The sequence below is a fragment of the Apteryx rowi genome, unplaced genomic scaffold, assembly GCF_003343035.1.
Source record: "Apteryx rowi isolate R43461 unplaced genomic scaffold, aptRow1 scaffold_56, whole genome shotgun sequence".
NCBI lineage: Eukaryota > Metazoa > Chordata > Aves > Apterygiformes > Apterygidae > Apteryx > Apteryx rowi.
In genome coordinates this window covers 1,353,567-1,375,173 of record NW_020450827.1, presented here as the reverse complement: position 1 = coordinate 1,375,173, position 21,607 = coordinate 1,353,567, and the positions used below count along the sequence as shown (strand labels likewise).

At 35.3% G+C, this 21,607-nt stretch overlaps 1 protein-coding gene across 9 annotated transcripts; it reads right to left on the bottom strand.

The window, feature by feature from the left end:
* Positions 1–4,140: 4,140 nt before the first annotated feature.
* On the bottom strand, positions 4,141–21,526 carry CDCA2 (cell division cycle associated 2). Of its 9 annotated transcripts, none has more exons than XM_026081774.1 (15): positions 20,188–21,526; positions 19,360–19,499; positions 18,574–18,724; positions 17,579–17,805; positions 16,064–16,142; positions 14,997–15,232; positions 14,510–14,594; positions 13,793–14,013; positions 13,292–13,364; positions 12,324–12,373; positions 11,121–11,261; positions 10,180–10,387; positions 9,432–9,631; positions 8,165–9,054; positions 4,141–6,495 (listed from the first exon to the last, which is right to left on the bottom strand). In XM_026081774.1, exons 1-14 carry the CDS (start codon positions 20,717–20,719, stop codon positions 8,200–8,202), a joined length of 3,198 nt encoding a protein of 1,065 aa, XP_025937559.1. In that variant the 5' UTR covers positions 20,720–21,526; the 3' UTR covers positions 4,141–6,495; positions 8,165–8,199. The 9 variants fall into 9 exon arrangements, with proteins under 9 accessions (XP_025937559.1, XP_025937563.1, XP_025937562.1 ...); XM_026081778.1 differs by having other exon boundaries at positions 10,180–10,378; XM_026081777.1 differs by having other exon boundaries at positions 19,369–19,499.
* Positions 21,527–21,607: the final 81 nt, after the last annotated feature.

Below are 21,607 nucleotides of genomic sequence, written 5' to 3'. Positions count from 1 at the left end.
TTACTCCAAGAACTGAACCAATTCATGATGTAATGCTCCAGGGAAAACATTCCTCTTGAAAAAGAGTATCTTCCTAGGGAGAAGTTTGAAGAAAACATCTTAATATTGTTTAAACAGCTTTTGGCACAGTCATACTAGTTGCACTGCATTCAGTATCGAAAGCAGAAAGCAGACTAAAAATAAGGAAATGGAAAGTTTTAGGATTTAGTTTAAGACTTCTCCTCAACTACCACCCCAAGTCCCTAGCCCTTACTGATCCTTAGTGGAATGAAAAAAAAAGAAACGTCCAGAAGCAGAGGTTTTCTTTGCTAATAAGAGAAAAACAATTTAAGGCTTTGGCTATTTGGTGTGTCAGTATGAAACTACATAGTTAATTCTGCCTACAGTCTTATCATTTTCTTTAACCCTTATACAAAGGTGCGACTCCAAGGTGTTTAACAGCACAGACCTGGCTGTGACTAAGGGTTTTTGAGGCTCTGCTAAGAGGCAGTATGCCAGGCATTAGAAAGAGTTCCTGGCAGCACTGCTTTGATTTGCTTCTTAACTCACGATGTCTTGTGTATGCATAATTCTCTGGGCTACCAACTGCTTCATTTCCCTTCTCAGATCACCACTTTGGGAATGAGCCTGGCATTTTGCAACTGGCAAGAGCTGGAAATTGCTGCATTAAGTAAGAGGAGAAAGTACTGGGAAGTCAGCAGCAGGATAAGAGAGGCAGACCAGAGGGCACCACACTCCAAACCAGAGGCAGCGGGGCACAGTGGTGCAGGAGAACTCAGCAATGTACAATAGGCTTCTATCCATTGTGAGAAGCAAGCAGTGGGAGAGATGCAACAGACAAATATTTAAGTGAGATTTGTATTCCATAGGTTATATTATGTAATGCTTAGCATTAAGATAAATTAAATGTACATTACTTACTACTTCTATAAACCTTACAAAGCTCTCTTCGCATAACATGGGTATTTATGCCTTTTTTTTCTTGAGGGGAGAGTAAAATTACCTTTTTAATCGTTATTAGTATTTGTACCCATATAATTACTTTTTCCCCAACAATTTTGCACAGATGAGGGTACTTAAAATAAGGAAATCACAGTCCAAACTTGAGTTCCCTTGCAACCCTACTGTTTTTTTATTAATGAATATTATTTACTACCAAAACTCAGCATTACTGACCTTCTGAACATGGAACTAAGTACATTTGTTTGTCCAAACATTTGTTTGACATATGCAGGTTATTTATGACAGTGAAGCACGACTTCAGAAGTGTCTTCAGTATACCTCGGTTGATTTAATGGATGGTGGTATTAAATCCATATTTTTCACCCTGATGCTACAGTGCTGGCAAATAAATGAAAAACAAAAACAGCAAGAAAACTGAGTAATACTTGATCCAAGGAGCAGCCCAAGACCATACACAGAGCATGGAGAAAACAAAAGCCCAAACATCTGATTCCTAGTTGGGGGTTTAGTTTACTACACCAATATGGCTTTCCAGGAATAATTACAATTTGTTTTTACAACTTCTCTCCAGACTTTCAGGTACTTCATTTATAATCTTTTACAATTTCATCATAATGATTAAAAAAAATGAGGTTCATTTATCTACTTAAGAACATTAAAAGTTTTGTATTTTAATTGTTCAAAGTAATTTTTGCTTGGAGGGTGGGACTGTCAGAAATAAAGGATTTGTTTGGGGGGGGGGGTTAAAGGCATGATGCCACCTTGATAATTTATAATTTTAGTTTTTCATTGTTACTGTACCCAGAGGCCTTTGGGCATAGGTGTCTAAATTAGAAGTTGTTATTAATAAATATGGTTGTTCAGGCCATAAAACATGTTGCATCACATGAATCTGAGTTACACAGTGCAAGGTCTTCACTGAATTGATTGGCAATGCCAAAAAACAGCAGTAAGCCTGCACCATAAAGAGGGTATTTAAACTACACTTTAGTGGAGCTGGAAGCCAGTCCATAGCAGGCTTCTGTCAAGAGGTTTTTCTGCTAGTTTGCTGGGTCTTGCGTTTGTAGAATTTTCAGTTTCTTGGTAAACCTGAAACTTTTAAAGCCTTGAATCACAGCTATTTATCACCCATCAGGGAGCTACATAAAATGTATTTTCCTTCAGAGTGACTGTTCTCTTAAGAAAAACTCATTTGAAAGAGGAAAAAAGGAGACAAGAATATTTTTTTTAAACCTACAGCATAGCCCAACTAACAGGGATTCTTAAAACTAAATACTATGAACTGCAAAAATTAATGCCACCTGCAAGCTGTAAATATGTGTATTATTTAATTTTTTTTTCCCCCAAGTATTTTCTTTGGCTGTTATATTCAGCTGAACAAGGCCTAAAAATTGTCAAACTAAATTCTTGTTTAAGAGTAGAGCTCTAACTACTGCCAGTTTGAGTGAAACACACATCCAGGTTTAGGGAATACGTTTTGTTTGTTTTGGCTGCAGCACAGGGTAGAACATTTTCCATCCCATCCGAATGCAGTCAAAAAGGTTTTGAAATATTGCACAATAAAAGCCATTCATTATATCTGTCTCCTCTCCCTTCCAAAAACAGAAATGGCTGACCAGTTCCAAATCTGTGCAGGGGGCAGGAAGATGGGAGTCAAAGGGTCATTGGAAATAACCCAAGACTAACACCAGGTTTTTCAGGTTTGAGTTAGGGAATATGTTCCATGCCCTCATTCCCAGTGCACACAGGTTTTTCTTCTTCCCCCTCCAAAGCTTGGTTAAAGTAGTTAACTGCTCTGTTATGCACAATTTACAGGACTTAATTACAAAACTAATACATTAGCCTTCTTGTCTATATGTCATAGGCACAACTTCATCTTTTCCATGGGGACACAGGAAAATTAGACCCTACCTTACTTCAAGCTAGAACACTTTGATTTGTACTGTTTACCTCCTAATTTAAAAAAATGTGCAATTTGAAGGAATACTCAACTACACTTAACAGTTTGTTTTTAAAGTTATTATTTCCATTGCTTACCTACCTGTTAGCAGCTTGAAAATCATATTTCTTTCACTGCCCACTCCTGTTCCTGTGTGCTTAAACTATATTTGACACACTTTAAAGGCTTTTTTTTTCAGTTCCTTGTATATAGCTCTAACAATGCTTTTCTGTTTACTTCCTTGTGTATAGATCAGTTCACCACTAATATCCTTCCAGTTCTAAGTGAATTGTAAGAGTGCTAGAGGATTCAGAGTCAGGAGGAAGAAAAACACAAAACATTTTAGTGCAGTTCTAAACAGCTACATGATTATCAAGACTAGATGAACATAAAATAGTGAAGTTGATATACAACCCTTTTGTATTTCAAAATCTCTTTTTATTGCCCAAGTAGTCAGCAGCAAGTAGAGAAAAATAATCTGAAGATTACACAAATGTTTAATTACAGCTGACTATTTTAAAGTATGGCTTATCAGTAAATTAGAAAAAATGGCACATACTATTCTCACTATTTTCTTCTCCCTGCTTAGAATGACTGTCAGGTTGAGGAAAGCTCTTATTTCTGTTAATTCACAGGTGGGTAAACTTGGTTAAAAGTCATCAACTTTTATAAGTGATATGCATCTTAATTATGGCAAATTACTGGCATAAAATAATTACTGAAACCAACAATAGTAATAGGAGCCTAATCCTTCCCTTTAAAGCTTTCTGAAGAATTCAAGCATAAATATCATCGTTCTTTGTATCTTCAGCTCACTGACATGATGCAAGTCTAAGGAAAAACAACTCCAACGGTGGTATACTCCTTACTGACATTTTTCAGATATTCAGCTGTAAGATTGGACTTCATGGGACAGTGTAAGCAAAAGTAAGTAATTGCCCTTGCTTATTAATGACATCATTTACAACAGAGTGGCAAAATAATCACTCTCTTTCTAGGACCCATCATTTGTCCTCCAACTCAGTCAGTGCATGATAATTACATGGCTACCTGCTAAATGCAATTATTCAGTGATATATACTTAATACTAGCTACTGAGAATATTTGAAACTATCTAATGTCTATACAAGACAGCACTTAATATCACTGAAGCACTTCAAACACAAAGTAATCTTTATAACAACCCTCTAAAGAAATAAAAAGTATTAGTTTCCCTTTAGAAAAACAGGGAGAGTGAATGACAGGTGAAAGAGACTGGCCAACGCCATAGATTTATTTAAACGCCACAATAATATACAGATTGACATGGAGCTCAGTACCGCACAAAACAAGTCTAATCAGTGACTTAAACTGAAGGCTACAAATGCCAACCTTCAAACTGGGAGACTGCATCTGCTAACTCCTCAATCTAACAGCCTCTGTAGTGATTCTTTACCAATCAAACTAAAACCATGGCTCATTTTCACATTGTTGATTTTGTGCATTCTTCTGACCAATGACTTTCTCTTAACTAAAACTGCAGGCTGTGTTAGAGTCACTAAGCTAACCTAGCAGGACAGAATACTATTAAAATCCATTAAAACTCCAGCTAGCACCACAATTAACAGCTGAAAACCAGAATTCCAAGTACAAAATAATTTGAATTTTGAGATCTGTCTGCACTCAGACAATACACCGGAATTTTAATTACTGCATCTCTAAGTGACAATGAAAACAAGAGACTTCAGAAAATACTTCTGTTGATTGAAGAGGGATAGTGAAGTTTGCTGGTCATTCAAAGCTTAATGTTAACTCAATTTTAGAAAAGTAAAACTGAACAGGAGGCAGAATTGTTCATTCTGCTGTTCAAATGTATGAAAAACAATGGCAAAGAGTCAGCATCAGGACCACACTTCCTGCATAACAGCATGGCCATCGGCTTGCAGGTCACACTATGCCAGGAGTCTATACAGCTATTTTTCACTTCCTAAAAGTGACAGTCACACAAGATCTGAATGTTTAAAATATCAAGACCTTTTTGTTAGCCTTACATTTACAGATAGACTCTAAAGATGAAGAGCCCTGTCCCAAATTTCCCTGTTCCTTCCCAAGCTGAACAATTCCCAGCATTAGCAATTCTCCCACTCCCTATTCTGTGATAGATACTAACTCAGGTCTTAACTACAATCAAGTCCCAATTCACCCCTTGCATCCCTAATCTCTAGCAATCATAGAAAACACAGCCAGAAGGGACCTCAAGAGGCCATCCAGGCCCTACTCTTACCCAAGGAAGGATCATATGTCATTCCTGACAGATATTTGTTTAATCTGTTCTTAAAAGCCTCCAATGATGGAGATTCCACAGCTTCCCAAGGCAATGTATTCCTGTGCTCAAATACCTCTACTGCTGGAACTTTTAAAATGTCTATCAGAGATACTTTCCTCTAATTTAAACACAATATTTCTTGTTCCATTTGGTATAGATATGGAGAACAGATTATTAACCATGCCCCCCACTTACAGCCTTCTGCATAATTGAAGACTTGTCTCAAGTCTTCTCTCCAGATTAAACCTAGTTACTTCAACCTCTTTATATGTCTGTAGGCTACAACCTCACCCTCATTTAAGCCCTGCAAATTGCAGTCAAGCATCTACATGTAATTCCTAACAACTCTTTTCAACCAGGTTGTGCCATGACGCAAATTCAAACTTTGTTTTTCCTCCCCTTGGCCTAGCTCTTTTATTTCCAATTTTACTTACACTTCATATCTAAAGTGCACTTAACCCATCCACCTATGAAACCTGAGGGAGAATTCTCTTCCATTGCTGCTATATTTGGTGCATAAGTCAGCAACATCACAAAAAGCACGTTCTGGGCAGCATTTTAGAAACTAAGCCTTCTAGTATCATATACACTAGTTCACTGCCTCTTCTTCCAGGACATCCCTTTAGTTGACCTGAATATTCAAGTCTGCTATTCAGTATCCGAGGCCCAAACTTTCAGGTTTCACTCACTGCTAGATTTAATATAACAGGTAAGCCCTAAGATCTCGGCTGTAATTGTAGATCTCTATTGTGTTTAAAAGAATGCTATACAATTTCCATACAGAAATTCATACCCAGAATGTAATGCATAAGCATTTCATCTTTCTAGTACAGATTAATTTTAATGTTTAGAAGAATGGTTCAATTACTGTTAAAAGCTAGTTTTGATTATTTTGGATATTAGAAATAGCAGCTATTACTAGTTAGTTTTAAACTCAAGTAGCTTTAAATTTTATCCTCAGCTAGTAATTTTTCAATGATGTTGTACACTGTGATGTAGTTTTCAAAGTAATTCAGATTTGCCCATAAAAACTCATGTCAGACTGCCCTCTCCTGGTAAACCAACATACCGCTATCACAAGAAGATTTAACCCAAGTAACTGTTGCCATCCTGTTTCCCAATCTAAAGTGTTCATTGCGACACAAAAGCAAACCCCAAAATAAAATCAAGGAGACTGTTTGGATAACTTCAGTAATGTTTCTAAAGCAGGACAAGATGAACAGCATTTAATTAATGAAGTTTTTCAAGTTGCCTTAGGATTTCTTGTCTTGGGAAAAACTGATGATGTCTGTAGAGAGAAGTAAAATATGCATAAAAATGAAACTGTTCTGTTTCTTTTAAGCTTTATAAAAGCAGCCAAGTACATAAAATACTTTATTCCACATCAATAATGGTAAAAACAAGGTCACAGCAGAGAGCATTTTCAATGTAAAGCTATTTCCTGAAAGCTGGCACAGGTATTTCACTAGGGCTGAAACAGAACAGCATGAGAAATGAAAGTAATGCCAAATGTTTAAGTAGACCACCTATAGTCATCATTTTTTATTACATTGTTCAAACTAGACAAATGAAAAGAGTAGGATGACAGGTCAACTACTGAATATTATGCACTACATTTAGTACATACACATTGAAGATTGAAACGTTCATCATACAATAAAATTGCACTTCATTTCTGTACACTGACTTTTCTTAACCAAATTAATTTTTAAAAATTAGTATGTTACATACAATAAATATTTAAAACAATTTTTTAAAATGATTAACCTTTCCAAAGAAGTATAGTTTAGTAACTCTAATACAAAATTTAGCCTTTAGCTATATGAACTCTACCCCAGCTGGTGCCCAGAAGGTAAAACAAAATCTCTGCAGAAGATGGGAACAGCACCCCCCCTTCTCCCCTGCCTCTTCAAGCCAGAGGTTGTTTCTTTATCTTATTTGCAGAGAATTTCAAAAATTTTTAGGACGTTTTTGAAATCTGGAAGAAAATACGGATTTCAAAAGCAATTATTTATAAGAGCAATATAAAATAAATATGAAGAAAGATCTAGCACATGGGAAATAACGTTTCAAGCAATTATAGCTAGAAGGGCATACATGGCCACACAACATCATGATTTAACTACTAAAGACAAACTCAGATTTTATATACTGTGATTAAACTTTAAAATATAACAAAACTTAGGCTTGAATCCTGTTCTTTTGAAAAAAGGAAAAAGTCCTATCAGCAAAAAAATGTATTAGTAGCAATTCACACCCGTCTAAAATGTAGCTTGTCACTATAGTTTGTATTTTTGGAGCTATCAGCTTTGCTCCTCTCTACTTACAACAGCCAAAAGCCACACACATTTGCTGGCATTTCTCCACTTAACTTCATATGTTGTTTGTGCCTGAGTGGGGCAAATGTGCCAAGATGGCCTATAAAACAAATCAACTAATATTCACTACTAAGTTTCAAGGGCAAAAAACACCACACTGCTGTGCAAGTACCATGACTAAGTATATCCCAGTTGAGAGGAAATTCATCTTTTCCTTCTTGAAATGATCAAGCTTAACATTGCAGAAAATTTGTCCAGTTTTTATAACATTAGCAGCATTTAATTGCTGCTAATTTATTGCTCTAATGACAGCACCACAGTATAAAAACACACAAGCAAGGATGAGGACTAGAATAAAGAGGTGATATCAAAATTCAGTTCGTCGTGGGAGAAAAAGTTTTACCTTCTTGACTACCTGTCATTACTGTCTACTAAAATTCTCTGAGCCAAGCTAGGTCTTCCTTACAGTTCTGATTTTCAAGCACTTTAGAGTCATCAAGGCAAGGAAAAGCAATTTTAAGTTATTCAGAAAATGAGTAAGGAAATAAGGTTTATGTAATGCCTTAAGTGGAAGAAAGACGTAATGTCTTATTTCTAAACAGCACTTAGGATAGAGAATATCTATATTAAAATACTGACCTTTTCTTTAAAAATCAGAGGTAGCCAAAGTTTTGCTAAATGTCAGACTGTTTTTCGAGAGATATTTCTACTTCTTCATGGTGTTTTTGGTTACTTCTGTCTTTCCTGCATCCCAATTCTGTTATGCTCCTTTTCTGGGTTTGAGACCAATTTCTTGTTTCTTGAGGTGTGGATACACACGTGCTTTTCCTCCTACACCTTTTGCAAGGACCATCAGCAAGATGAACAGAGTCATTGTTTTCCTTTGCTGGTGCTGAAAATTGGATGAGGTTTTCTTCTCTATGGTGAACTTTCTCAGATTCCTTAAGAACAGACAGGCTTATTGTTCTTCTCCTAATCTTGCAACAGGAAGCTAACAGTGGAGGTTTCATTTGAATCTCATCAGCTACTTGAATCCATGCAAGTCCTTCAGTTTCTGCATCTTTATGTAGTCTCATGCTGCGTCTCACCCTCCTTTTCCCACCACTATCATCACTCATTCTTCTAAAAGGCTCTTCTAAGGAGTCATTTTTCAGTTGAGGAGCAGATAGGACTTCTTCCACATTAAAAGAAGAAATTGGAAGATTGTTTCCAGTTGTTTCAAAATGGTAGCTTTCAGTATAAGGAATATAGACAGTACTACTTCTTCCTCTTCTTGGTGGTCTACCTCTTGAACAGTCTTTTGGTGAACATTCCATTCTTCGGGCATCCTCATATACACCAGTGTCCTGAGGTTCCAGGAATTCTAGCCCTGTTAGCAGCTCTGCCTTATTTAAGAAATTTCCCCATAATTTCTTGTTTTCTATCAAGGAATTGCTTTTTTCTTCTATACAAGCAGTCTCTTCATCTTGCTGGATGTAATCAGATGTATCAAATATGCCCTTTGCTTCTGGCACAACAATGTTTGGAAACTACAAAAAAATATGATTTTTTTTAATTACAGGTGAAAGGTAATCCGCTCAAAGATGGTTTCAAACAGCTGACAACTGGACTACTGCTCCTTGTTTTCCTCAGTAGCCTAGTTGTTCTCAAAAGTCATAGAATCCTGTATGTTGGAAGGAACCTGCTCCAAAGTGGGGCCAACTTAGATTGTGTTGCTCAAGGCCTTGTTGAGTTTCAACTACCTCCAAGGTCAGAGATTTCATGGCCTTTCCAGGCAGCCTGCTCCAGTGATTAACCACCCTTACAGTTAATTTTTTTCTTGCCCCAGAATATTACGTTATTTGATCTAACATAACTACAATTCTGACTTATTTTCTAACAGCATATCCTTAAACAGATCAGTTACCTGGTAATCAGTGCTTGAAACAGACTTTGGATCACCACCTGAAGTCTGAAACACCGCGTCATTGGAGCTGCTGACTTCCACAGTGTCCAGGTCCTTAGAGTTTGCACATGTGTGAACTGCATGGATGTCTTTCCCTCTCATTCTTTCAACCACTTTTTTCTGTTGAACATCCTCATAAGCATTCCTGCATTTGGAATTATCTAAAAGTCATTTGAATTAGAATAAACACAGGATTACTTGATTCTATTTGCAAACATACAAAATCAATTTTTTAAATATTATAGTAAAAACTTCACAGTATTTTACTCACATAAAAGTAACCTTCTAAACAATCATTTCAGATAACTATCATTAACAAAACATATCTAGAAAGATACTGCACATCATTCACCTATTCAGGCCCAACTTACCAGTTCTAAAAGAAAATACTGGAGTCCAGTCAAGTTACAGAGAGGCTTTTCTTTTTTTGGTCTAGCTGTCAGCTCTACACTGGAGTTCCATAACAGTTAAATTTATCCAGTTTGAAATTATGACATATTAGATCCTCTGGGCTCTACTATTAAAGATTACTATTTATTTCTTCTCCCTCATTGCACTCCAGAAGCCATTAAAGGTCAAAAAATGCATACTGGGCTTTACCTATACACAGAACATGATAGCTATCAACAGTTTTATAGATAGCAGTGTGAAATAAAAAATTAGAAGCAACAGAAGAAGTAAGGCAAAACAAAACTAAGCAGCACATTACCTGGAAAAACTGCATTTGTCTTGTGTTTGTCTTGCATTTGTCTTGGTGTGTTTGGAGATGAGGCAGAAGAGAAAACCTCTGGAATCTCAGGAATTGGGCTCAGGAGCGGTTTCTTGGAAGCCATTTCTCTTTCCCCATATAAAGATTTCTTTACCTTTTTCTTTCTTCTTCTTTTTCCATAGCTTGTATGTTTTACTCTCTGAAGAGATTGAATAGAGTACAATGCAATTATAATGATCCTTTGCAATATTTTCAAACAAGTGACATCATTTCTGGATTTTGATGGAAAACTGATTTCCCTAAAATTAAGGTTCCATCTGTTTTAACATCTACAAGTTAACCTAAATCTGAAAGGCTTAGAAGAATTACTTCTCAAATATGAGATACGATTTTTGTATCACTTAACCAAATCCAGAAACCACAGAGAAGAGTCTTTTAGCACAAAACTGTAGATTCCTCATTTATGTTTATTTGTATCTTTCCAGTTTAAAAACCAAGTATGTTTTCCTTTCCAGTACAAGAAAAGCTCAAACTTTAGAAGTCTCACACCTTTGTAATACTTAAAACAAACTGGCATATAACTGGGCAAGTTTAAAGAGTTACTACTACATACTCTTGAGAAGAACCTAAGCTCATTTTCTGTCAGTGAAGTCTGAAAGGTCCTTCTCTTTATCTCTGTGAAGTATCCTTTTTGCCCTAAAAGTAAAAACTAGCCAACCTTAAACAATAGAGAGGTGTGTGGCAGGGAATCTAGGAAAACAAGATAGACAGAAAAAAGAAAAATATTGGCAGCAACAGGGAAAAAACACTTTTTGGAAAGTCTTTACTACAAAGATCAAAATAATCATGCGAAATATACACAGGAAAAAAATTAAATGCAGAAGACATTTGGACAGAGAAATAAAGGCAGTATTCACAGATTACAGTGGGCTGTCACTTACTGGTGTCTTCTTGGCAGCAGATGCAGTTATGTTCTTTTGTCTTTGAAATTTGTTCTTTCTTGGATTTTTAGCATCGTTAGTATTCTTAGTACTTGTGGTTTTTGAGATGCTAAAATCAATCCCCTCTGAAATGGTACTATACTGTTGAGGAACATGAATTTTAAGTTGTTTGGGTGGGTATGTGTGTGCACACTCATACATTTGCTTTTTTAAAAAATACGTCCAGCAGCCACAAGAATCACATTGTAATTAGTCTCAGATACTTCATACATGTGGTCATGGAATTTAAAGATTCAAAGTCAGAAATTAAGATTTATAGAGATAGAACTGTATTGTACTGTATGTGTAGAGGCTATTTGTTAAAAAAAAAAAAGGTATTCTAATGAGAAAATAGTAAATGTTCATCTTGCTATTTCTTTCAGAGAAGATGGGTTGCTTTTTTGGTATTACCTTTTTTTCCCCCCCTCTTCCCCCACCAATAGTTCTAGAACTAACACATCACTAGAGCAAGTCAAAAAACATTTCTTATAGAAATTGCTGTACAATAAGTTCTATGCACTTTAAAGTTCCAGTAACCAGAGGGATTCCTGTATGACATTGTTTGCCTTATGGCTAGTGGACAAAAATGTTAACAAGACTGAACATCTGAATGCACTGAACAGTGGACCTGGAACACAGTCATTTCCAGTGATACTGAAAAGGCATCACAGTTTACAGAACAAACTTGAATTTACTAGCCTCTATCTTACACTCCTACATCTCAAGGAAATTAAACCAAACAGAAAAATTAGACAGAAAACTGTTTCCATTCTTAATTTTGTGTGATTATAACTTTTTAGATTTCCATAAGTGAATCTCGATGTCATTCATTCTCTTATGAACGAAAGTCCATGAATAAGTCTCTTCTAAACTTTTTGTGGTAGCTATATGGGAAAGTTCCTGGAAAATTCAATAGAAATAGTAAATTTAAGTATGAGTCTTCAGCTAAAGTTGTTTTTAACAACTGGAAAACCACTTTTGGTCATAAATGACTTTTCCTCAAGACCATTAGCTACACTAAGAGGATATATTTCTATACATCTGGCTCTACACAGTCTTCATACCTGAGGGTGTAAAAGAATTCTGATAAACATTAAGAGATATAAAGAACATTGAATTCTGTTTTAAAAAATAAAATTAAACATCATCACTAAAGAAACTTACCTTTCTTTCAGTATAGGACCGAGTTCTTCTCATAAAAGATCTGCCAGTTTCTGATATTATATATAAAGAAAATAAAATATTGATTCAGTTTTAGCACAAAGTATTTGGATAGCCTCATCAAAATGTGATATAATTTTAAATCATCAGGCACAGCATGTTTAATTATCTTAGTCTTGAGTAATGCACATAAAGGGCTATCAAATATGAAGAGATAAAGCATGACAGTTTTCCTTACAAAATAAATCAAAAAAGAAGAAAACAAAATCTGTAGGAATTTTTTTGTAGGAACCCTTCCCTTCTCTTTACTGTTTTGCTTGCTATTTTAAAAACATCAAGACTACAATAACAGAATCAAGATAGTAAGCCCAATTATTTAAAATTTCAAATGAATTTAGAGACCATCTACAATTTAATACCATTTAACTATGGCATTCGCTAGGGTCTATTATATTCAACTTAACACCAGGGAACTGATCCTGTACAGCTGCTAGTAGTGCCAAGATGTGTATGCTCTTTAGTAAAAGCTAGACCCGAATTTTAAAAATTCTAAAACTGAATTCAAGATGATAAAAGCTTTCATGTTCTTTCACATCATGTCTCTCATGTTCAGTTCACAAGACCACCTAAATTCAGTGCTCTGTTAACAAAATAGTATTCCACTAACATGCAAGCAGCAAGCCTAATCAGATCAGCCACTGCCACAGAAAAATACTAAAAGTTCAAAAAACACCCATTTAAACTACACAGTGAACAAACACTGCAGCTACAACAAAGAACTTTATGAGAAGGCAAGAACATTTAAATGTTAGCATTAAGTTTTAATACATTTCATATAGATAAATATATAAATATAAATATATATAAATACAAATATATATATATAAATCTGTGGCATCTCTCAGTTTTCAGATAGAGAACAATGCATAGCTCAGAGACAAAATTAAGGACAAAATACGATTCAAGGTTACCTTCCATATTTTCAACATAATCCTCCACAGCAACATAATCCTCCACTAACTCTTGAAGAGGCTCAATACATTCCTTTAAGATAAACAATAAAAATTAAAGTTTAATTTACTACCAATATACTATACCAAAAATATACTGAAAAACACTTTATTCATTAGAGTTTGGAACAGCCAAATAACATGTTCTGTCTTAAAGGATGATGCAACTCATTTGCTGCATGTAACAAAAAGAAACATGATATCAGAAGTGGACACATAAGCCAAGGCAAGAACATTCAATATGCTACCAGTTTTAAACCCAGCTTTACAGGCAGAATTACTATTCAGAATTCATAAAGCAAGGGAAAAAAAAAAAGAAAGGTTCTTAACATGTCATTCTAAAGCATCAAGTAGTCTGTATTTTCATATTTTGGCAATTTCTTTTCAAAAACCAAACAGTCTGGAAAGAATTAAACATTCTAGGAGACTAAGAAGCTGTTTTTATAGTTTAAACAGACTTACATCACTGCAGTCAAAGTTTGGCTGGGATAATGGTTCTTTGGTCAGACTTGACCCTGTAAATGGACTGTTGCTTTGTGATTCTGGATGACGGACTGGCGTTGCACCTTTGCGCAATGGAGTATTTGCGGGCAAAGTTTTGTCAAATATTTCTGGACTTAGATCTTCTCCAAAAGTAACTTTTTTCTTCTTTCGCTTTTCAGAGCTGCGTTGTTCAGTTTCCTCTATTGTAAGAGGATATATTGACTGCTTAGTGAACTTAAAATACAACTTTCAATTCATAGGTCTCCTCAAGTGTCATAACACTCTTAAAAACCATCTCCCAACTAAACAGCAAAATACAACCCTTAGAAGCCTTTGGATTCAACCAGAATTTTCAGTATAGTTTTGTTACGGTATCAAGAATCAACGAAGGTGGAAAATAGAAGACTAGAAAAATCAAGACCAACTATTCTACAAGTTCTAGTTGACAGAAGTGTAAAATTTCTTGTAAAATAGGTGATTCCATAACTCCTGCTGTTAGACTCTTCCGAAAGGTTTTTCTTTTTTTAAATAGACATTATTTTCCTTTGTAACCTTATTTTCCACTTCATACAGTAAGATGTCATGCAGGAGCAGGTTCATATGCACATCGTTCTTCAGATATTGTAAGGAACAAAACCCTATGATCCTATGACATATGGTGCCTATTCACAGAAAAACACAGAAATGGAATCTGACCTGCTTGCAATAATTCACAGATGTTTGTGGTACTGCAGACTTTGAGAGATTCACCTCCTCTTCTGTCCACAGGATTGTCTGATACCTATCAGATTTAAGTGATACTTCTATTGATTGACAGGCATATTTAGCAACCATCTATTCAATGGTATTTAAATATTGCCCTTGTTCAAATCAAAAGTGAAAATAATTTTTTCTTTAAGTAACATTTAATAATCAGCCCAAACATTTAACAAACCTATTTGTTTTCTAAACAAATAAAATACAACAACATAAACATATAGCTTCTTGTAGCATGAAAGCATCAAAGCTTTTAAGATTAGCAAACAGCAGACAGAACTTGATGTTATCTATGAATATCTTTCTGAAGCATGGTTTTATCAACAGTCAAAGTATCTTTAACCATGATTCAACTCTGAGGAGTTAAAAGATGAGTGTGGAAGTGCATCCTTAGTATTAGTATCTACATTCAAGTCAGTCAACCAACCTTCATGCCATCCATTATTTGCTTTACTGGTGTTTTCTTCAACAGAGATCGAAGACGGGAGCCACTCTGTATATGTTCATTTAAGAAAACATTCCCTGTTTGTAGTGGTGTGATAGGTGGCTTGGTTTCATCAAATATTTCCAGGCTCAGTTCTTCTGCAAAACTAACTTTCTTCCTGCTTAGATCTGATGTAACATTACTTCTATCTTCTTTAGTGACACAGTCAGGACTGGAATCTTCAGAGCAAGTACACAGATATGAAAATTAAAGACTGAAGTAAAACTGAGAAGACTTTAGTTACAGCAACATAAGTTATAAATATACATGTCTCAGTTGATAGACTGTGTGCATCAACATCACTCAATATTTCATTCTTCTAAATTACTAAATTCATTCTTCTCTAAATTTCTGCTGCTACTATTCATCACCTACATTTCATATTTCAAAAATATATACAACATATAAAGGTGAAAAGGGAGTATTACCTGAAGAGATTTTGCATAAGGATTCATACCTCATCCATGTAAACCATGGAAAAAATTGTACTCAATCCAGAAGGACTCTACCTTAACATTCCTCTGCTTCACAGAGATAAACTGCTCAACTACACTTCTCTAAGCATTGTCTAGCTAACAAAATTAAGGGAAACACAAAGACATTACTTCCAGCCTGTGTTTATTTTTGGGCTTGCTTTTTGTATCAGAATTGGAAAAGGGCTTGCATACTCAAGAACTTGCCCCATCCTCACCCCAAACATTTCAGCTTCTCTAATAAAAGCTATTTGCTCTCTCTGTGAGCCGTCAAAGAAGAACTGTGAATTTTTAAACTGAGACCCGAGCATTGTCTGCAGCACCACTTGAAGAGGTCATGATTTACGGTACTTATTTTGTTCTTGTTATCACATACCCAGTTAGCCTTTATGCCGAAGTTGCATCAAGTTTCTACTGCATTACAAATCATAGACAAGACGACAAATATAGGATCACTGTTTCTGATAGAAATACTCTAGTTTTTTTAGTTTCTGATAAGAATATAACAAAAGTTATAATAGTGATGAATCCTCTTACCATGGCTTGTTTCTAAGATATCTTTAATTAGAACAGCCTCCAAAAACTCAACAGGCTTTTGTTGCTCACAAATCAGTTTCTAGAGAAAAAGTGATAAGAGTAGAAAGGTATTATATGTAATGACACGATAAAGAAATTAAAAATACAATCTGTTGGCTTTTTCTTGTGAAGCACTTGATATTGATCTGTTTTGCCTCTGTAGTCATTATTCGTTTTTTTGAAGTATTGCTTCAAGTGTTTATTTACTAATATCACAAATATCTGCCATACTTAAAAGGGAAAAAAGTGTGGAAGAATACTGAGGTTTCTCAGTCCTCAACCGAAGTAACAGCTGTTGAATACAGTAGAAATATTTCTCTTCCACCCATTTGCTGAATATTTTAATCTAAAGAGAATATTTCACATTTATCTGACCAAAGAACCGTAAGATTTCAAATCAATCTCTATACTCAAAGATAGTATGTAGTGAAAATTACACTATCCTGCCCTATGAATAACCTGAAACTGGACAAAACACAGTAAAAAAAGAACTGCAAGTCTATTAAATACAGGACTTTAACAATAGGGAAGCATTTTTCACCATATCTGGTCAGTAACTACTTGTAAATGGCGTCTTTTAAAATAGCATGAACTACAGAGCTTTTTAACCCCTTCAATGATAAAGATTTCAAAGTTTTTTCAATCATCTACTACTTCAATTGAATTAGTTTTCCCAAAACAACAAGGCTAAATGCTTAAAGGATTAGATGTCAGAAATGAAAGAGATGGAATGAAAAACCTTTATATTTTAATCACTAGTTTATGAAATTTCTTCCTAAACTCCATACAACTGTTCACACTGTTGCAGGTGTTTTACAACTCAGAAGCTTCTGGGTCCTGCAACATCAGAGCAATGTCAACATGTCTGGCAAAGGTGGACCCTCACTTCACTATTTTTATATATGACACTAATAAAAAGATCACTAGAGATATTTATATGCAAGGTATTTCCCACAAATTAATTTCTCCATCTGTATACAATACTTTGTTCTTTTCTTCGCATGGGATATCAAATAATTGCCAAACATAAGAGACAAAGATTAAGAATTGCATTCAAAGGCAATGATTAATAAAGTTGGAACTGACTTTTGTAAAGTTGTATTTGCCAAATCTGTGGATCTGAGATCCCACATAATTGCAGCTATGGATTCAAAACCAGAATTAAGACATATTTACATTTTATTAATAGAATAAAATAATTTTTCCCTTTGATTATCAGAATAGAACATAATCTTTTTGACTAGAACAGCTTATAGCAACCACATTTAATATTTGCATATAAAAGAAAACTGAGCACAGCCTCAGAAGAACCAGCAATAGATATCTGAGGTTAGGCTATATTTTCTGTCAGTCCAGACAAAGCAGTGTCCATACAAGATTGTTTCCATTGACTTTCCATAGTAAGTAAATTCTTACAAGGGAAATTTGCAGTGCTATTTGTCTTCTTCAGGTCCTCTACCCACACTCAGAGAGTACCTTTGAAACAGCAGCAGCAGGTTCAGTGACAATCACATCTTGGCATGAAGACCAAGTACTGCATATCTTGGTATCAGCCTTATCGCTGTCGGTGAAATTTTGTTTGGAATCATCTCCACTGTAGACGGACATTAAGTTTTCACTCCACTGATCCTGGCTGCGTTCTTTTGTAAAAGGTACTTTGTTCTGAGCTGCATCGGTTAACAACAACAACAAAAAAAACAAGCCCATACACAAATACAAACTTCAGATTTTTCATAAATGCTATTTTTGTATTTATTTACCAAAAAGATGGTGAGATTCAGCTAGCTAGATTTTTTCCCCCCTCACTAGAAAAATAAGCATGAAATTGAGTTTTACTTTGCAAATAACATTACATTACCAATTCTCCAAAACAGAGTAATCTTTTTCATATAAAGGTTATGAAAAGCATCAGTACTAAAAAAGTAGAGCATTACAGTTTGCTTTACAGTATCATCAGCTCATAGTTATCGCTGTACTGCCTTGATTTGCTTTTGAAATATTTAATATTTTCATTAAGAAATAAGGAAACTAAGCACTGTAAAACACTGTTTGTAAAGTTACTGCACTTAAAAGTTATTAAACAGAAGTCTCCACATCATGATCAACACAGATAACAGTTGCAAGAGCTAAAAACAATTGTTATAAGCTTTAAAATCATTTTGTTTTTATGGAAGAAGTGAGAAAGCATGAATATACTAATGCTTAGTAAAAAGTAAACTAGAAGTTATACATCTAGAAAAAAAACCTTTTCTTCAGAGGTTATTCTGAGAAATCACTATTCAGGATACTTTAAGAAATAAGACAAGTTTAAACCCACAAAAAACCTTCAAACCAAACACAAACACAACACTGTCAATCCTTATAATGGAAGATATTTTTGTTCTAGATTAAGCATTTGTTGTTTCACTTTTTTGCACTAAAGGAAGAAGTAATGCTTAAGATAAACTTTTGACCAGAAATAATTAACTTACAATAGCCTGCTTCCTGGGAAGCATCAGCCACCTGTGAGAGTCCAGAGAAGCCAATCTTCCCTTCATCTTCTTGCACTGATTTAAAAGATGTTTGAAAAGCACGTATTTTGTCCTTTAATGATCCAGCATTTTGATAGTTAAAAGGACTAGCCTGTGAAAACAAAATTAAACCTCATGAGACTTTTTTCCAGGATGAGGATGTCTTTGTTACTTGTTATTTATATTTTAGCATAACACAAACTCTGAGAAGAAGCAATTCTTGCCTTTAATATGGCTGCTGCTTTAGTTGTATGGTAAAAATATATTAAAAAAGAAATTAGATCAAGAAGTCTGTTAAGTTTTACTGTCATTTCATAATACATCCCTCTAGATCATATCCAGAATTTGTTGTCTAACAGTTTATGTTAGCTTGAGTGAAAAACGAGTTTAATTAAAAAAATAAGTCATTTATGCTAGTATTTACTTCACTTTGAGCTATCAACACTTTAATTACAGATAAATCAAGTATGACAAATGCAGGAAAGTTTACATTAAAAAAATTAAAGTGTATGAGTATGTTGGACATGAAGAAGAGACTCCAGACTATAATCAAACAAAACCTATCACATTCACTATTTTAAAGTAAGGTACCCAAGAGAATTCAACAAAATTAAGGCCATGGTTATTTCTTATATTGTCTTCCTTAGACATACCTTCTCTTCCTGTCAGTATACATTACATTTGAAGATTTACATATCATTTCCTAGGGGAATAAACTGACACATTAGATATTTGAGAAAGTCTCACCATTCTCACCTGTGTAGAGAGCTCTTTCTGCCTATTCCTTCTCTGTTGGGCAAGGTATCGAATAAGTGTGTTATTTTCTGGGGACCCCCGTACTCCAATTGTTGATCTTCGTCTAAACTTTAATGATGCTGGAGACTTCTCTGAAATTAACACAGGAGGAAAAAATACTATGAAACTTTACATGTTAAAACACTTAAAGCTTTAAATAGTAGAGAAAATTTTAAAAATAATTAAGTAATCAAATTAATCTTTAATTATTTTTTAAAAGAAGGGTTTATGCTGTTTATAGAAACATCCAGATTGAGCTGTTCAGCTCAGGAAACCTTCCTTCTCTTCTATGCTATTTTTCAACAAAATCCCTAAAAATAGATTCTAGAACTCTGCTCAACAAGGATAAAAATAAGAAATTAGAACATTCCGTTTGTCTGCAAATAGGAAATCAGAACATTCTTTTTCTACACACAAAAAAGAACACTACAGAAAGCAAGTTCATGGTTAAACTATATTTCTAGTGAGGAACTCTGTCTTTCCCTTTTTCAATTGCTCATTAAGGAACTGTCAAAAATACTTGCAAAATTTGTCTTATTACTTCATTCAGAAACTCACTGACACCATACAAATTGGATAGAAAAAAGTTTAAATGGAGAATTAAAGCAACATTACATCAAAGTCATATCTTCATTTCAAACTCAACTGGACATGGTCCTGAGCAACCTAAACGTGACCTAATTTTGAAGCCGATCCCATATTGAGAAGCTGCCGGACCAGATGACCTCCAGGGTTCCCTCCCAGAAGCACAACAGACTTCATTAGTCACCCCAGGCTTACCTATAGATTGTTTAGCAAAAGATTCTGGAGTAATTCCAAATTCAGCAATTGTTACAGTTGCAAAATCAACAGGCTTTCTCCTCAGTTGCTCTGATATTCCACAATCAGATTTTTCTTCTGCTTTATTTCTGTTAGGTGTCAGGTAGCTTTCACTCCCCAGAGAAACAGGTCTACTTTTTGAAAAATTTTCCTTATTGCTCAAGGGCAACGTAGATTCACCAAATGTATCTCTATTTAGCGTATCAAAAAAGCATTCAGTGAGCTGATAGTTAACAACATCCTTGCAGTTGTGGTATGAATCTTTCTCTAGGTCTTTAATGTATTTCGACGTGGGTTTTTGCAATGGCGCTTGGTTCCCATCACTAAAATTCTCCTTCTCAGATGCCATTGTGATTTTGGATTCAGTCACTTTGCAAGTCTTCTGGTCTTTTGACAGATCAGGAAAACAGGCCTCTTTCTTCTCTTCAGTACTTCTACTCTTATTTTCTTTAACTTCCAGGGTAGCATTTATATTTTTTGATTGTCTGTGCATTGTTAGTGATGTATTCTAAGACTACAGAGATATTTAATCAGTCTCTGCCCTCCTGTAATTACAGCTCCCTACCAAAAGGAAGAAGAGATTTAACAGATATTTGGTAGTAGCTACTGTTTGCAAACTTCTACCAAATCTAGGAAATTCCTGGAGGAATTTTCTAGAGCGAAGGAGTTAGCAGTGTGAGTGGAAAGGGAAAAAACATATCTCTGGAAGGCTACACAGAAAGGACATATAAGGCTGGTACTAAACAGAGAAATGCACACTAGTGTAAATCCACAAAAGAAATGTTACACAAGTAAGAAAATACAAGGCTGTACTTTTATCCTACACAAACCTAAATCTTACATTAATATAAAATATATTAAGCACAACTACTTTTGTGGTGATTACTTTGCTGTAAGAACTGTTGCAATAGGTATCAGCACTTTGAGATTAACTTTGGAATGTTTAAGACACTAACATATTTTGCATTCAGTTTTCTAGATTTAAAAGCTAAGCACACAGAGTTCAAGAAAGTCACTCAAACTTTAGCTTCAAAAAAAATGTTTTCTCTGTATTTTGCCATACACAAACCAAAGCCGTTAAATACCGTATGTACAGCTTTTTTTAAGTGAACACCAAAAGCTGACGCCTGTATCTATCTGGTCAGAGAAACGAGACGTGGTTACTCAAGCGAGAAGAAGCGTCCAACATCGGCCGTTCCCAGTGACGCAGTCTTTCTCCACGCACCCCTCACCAAAGCGCAGCCCACATACACCCTTCCCCAGGCACCGCGCTTCCCTCGTGCGGCCCCTTCCCCGGGCAGCCCCTCACCGGCGCACCCCTTCCCCAAGCACTTGCCCCTCGCACCCCCCCGTGCCCCGCACCCACCCTCTGGACCCCCCC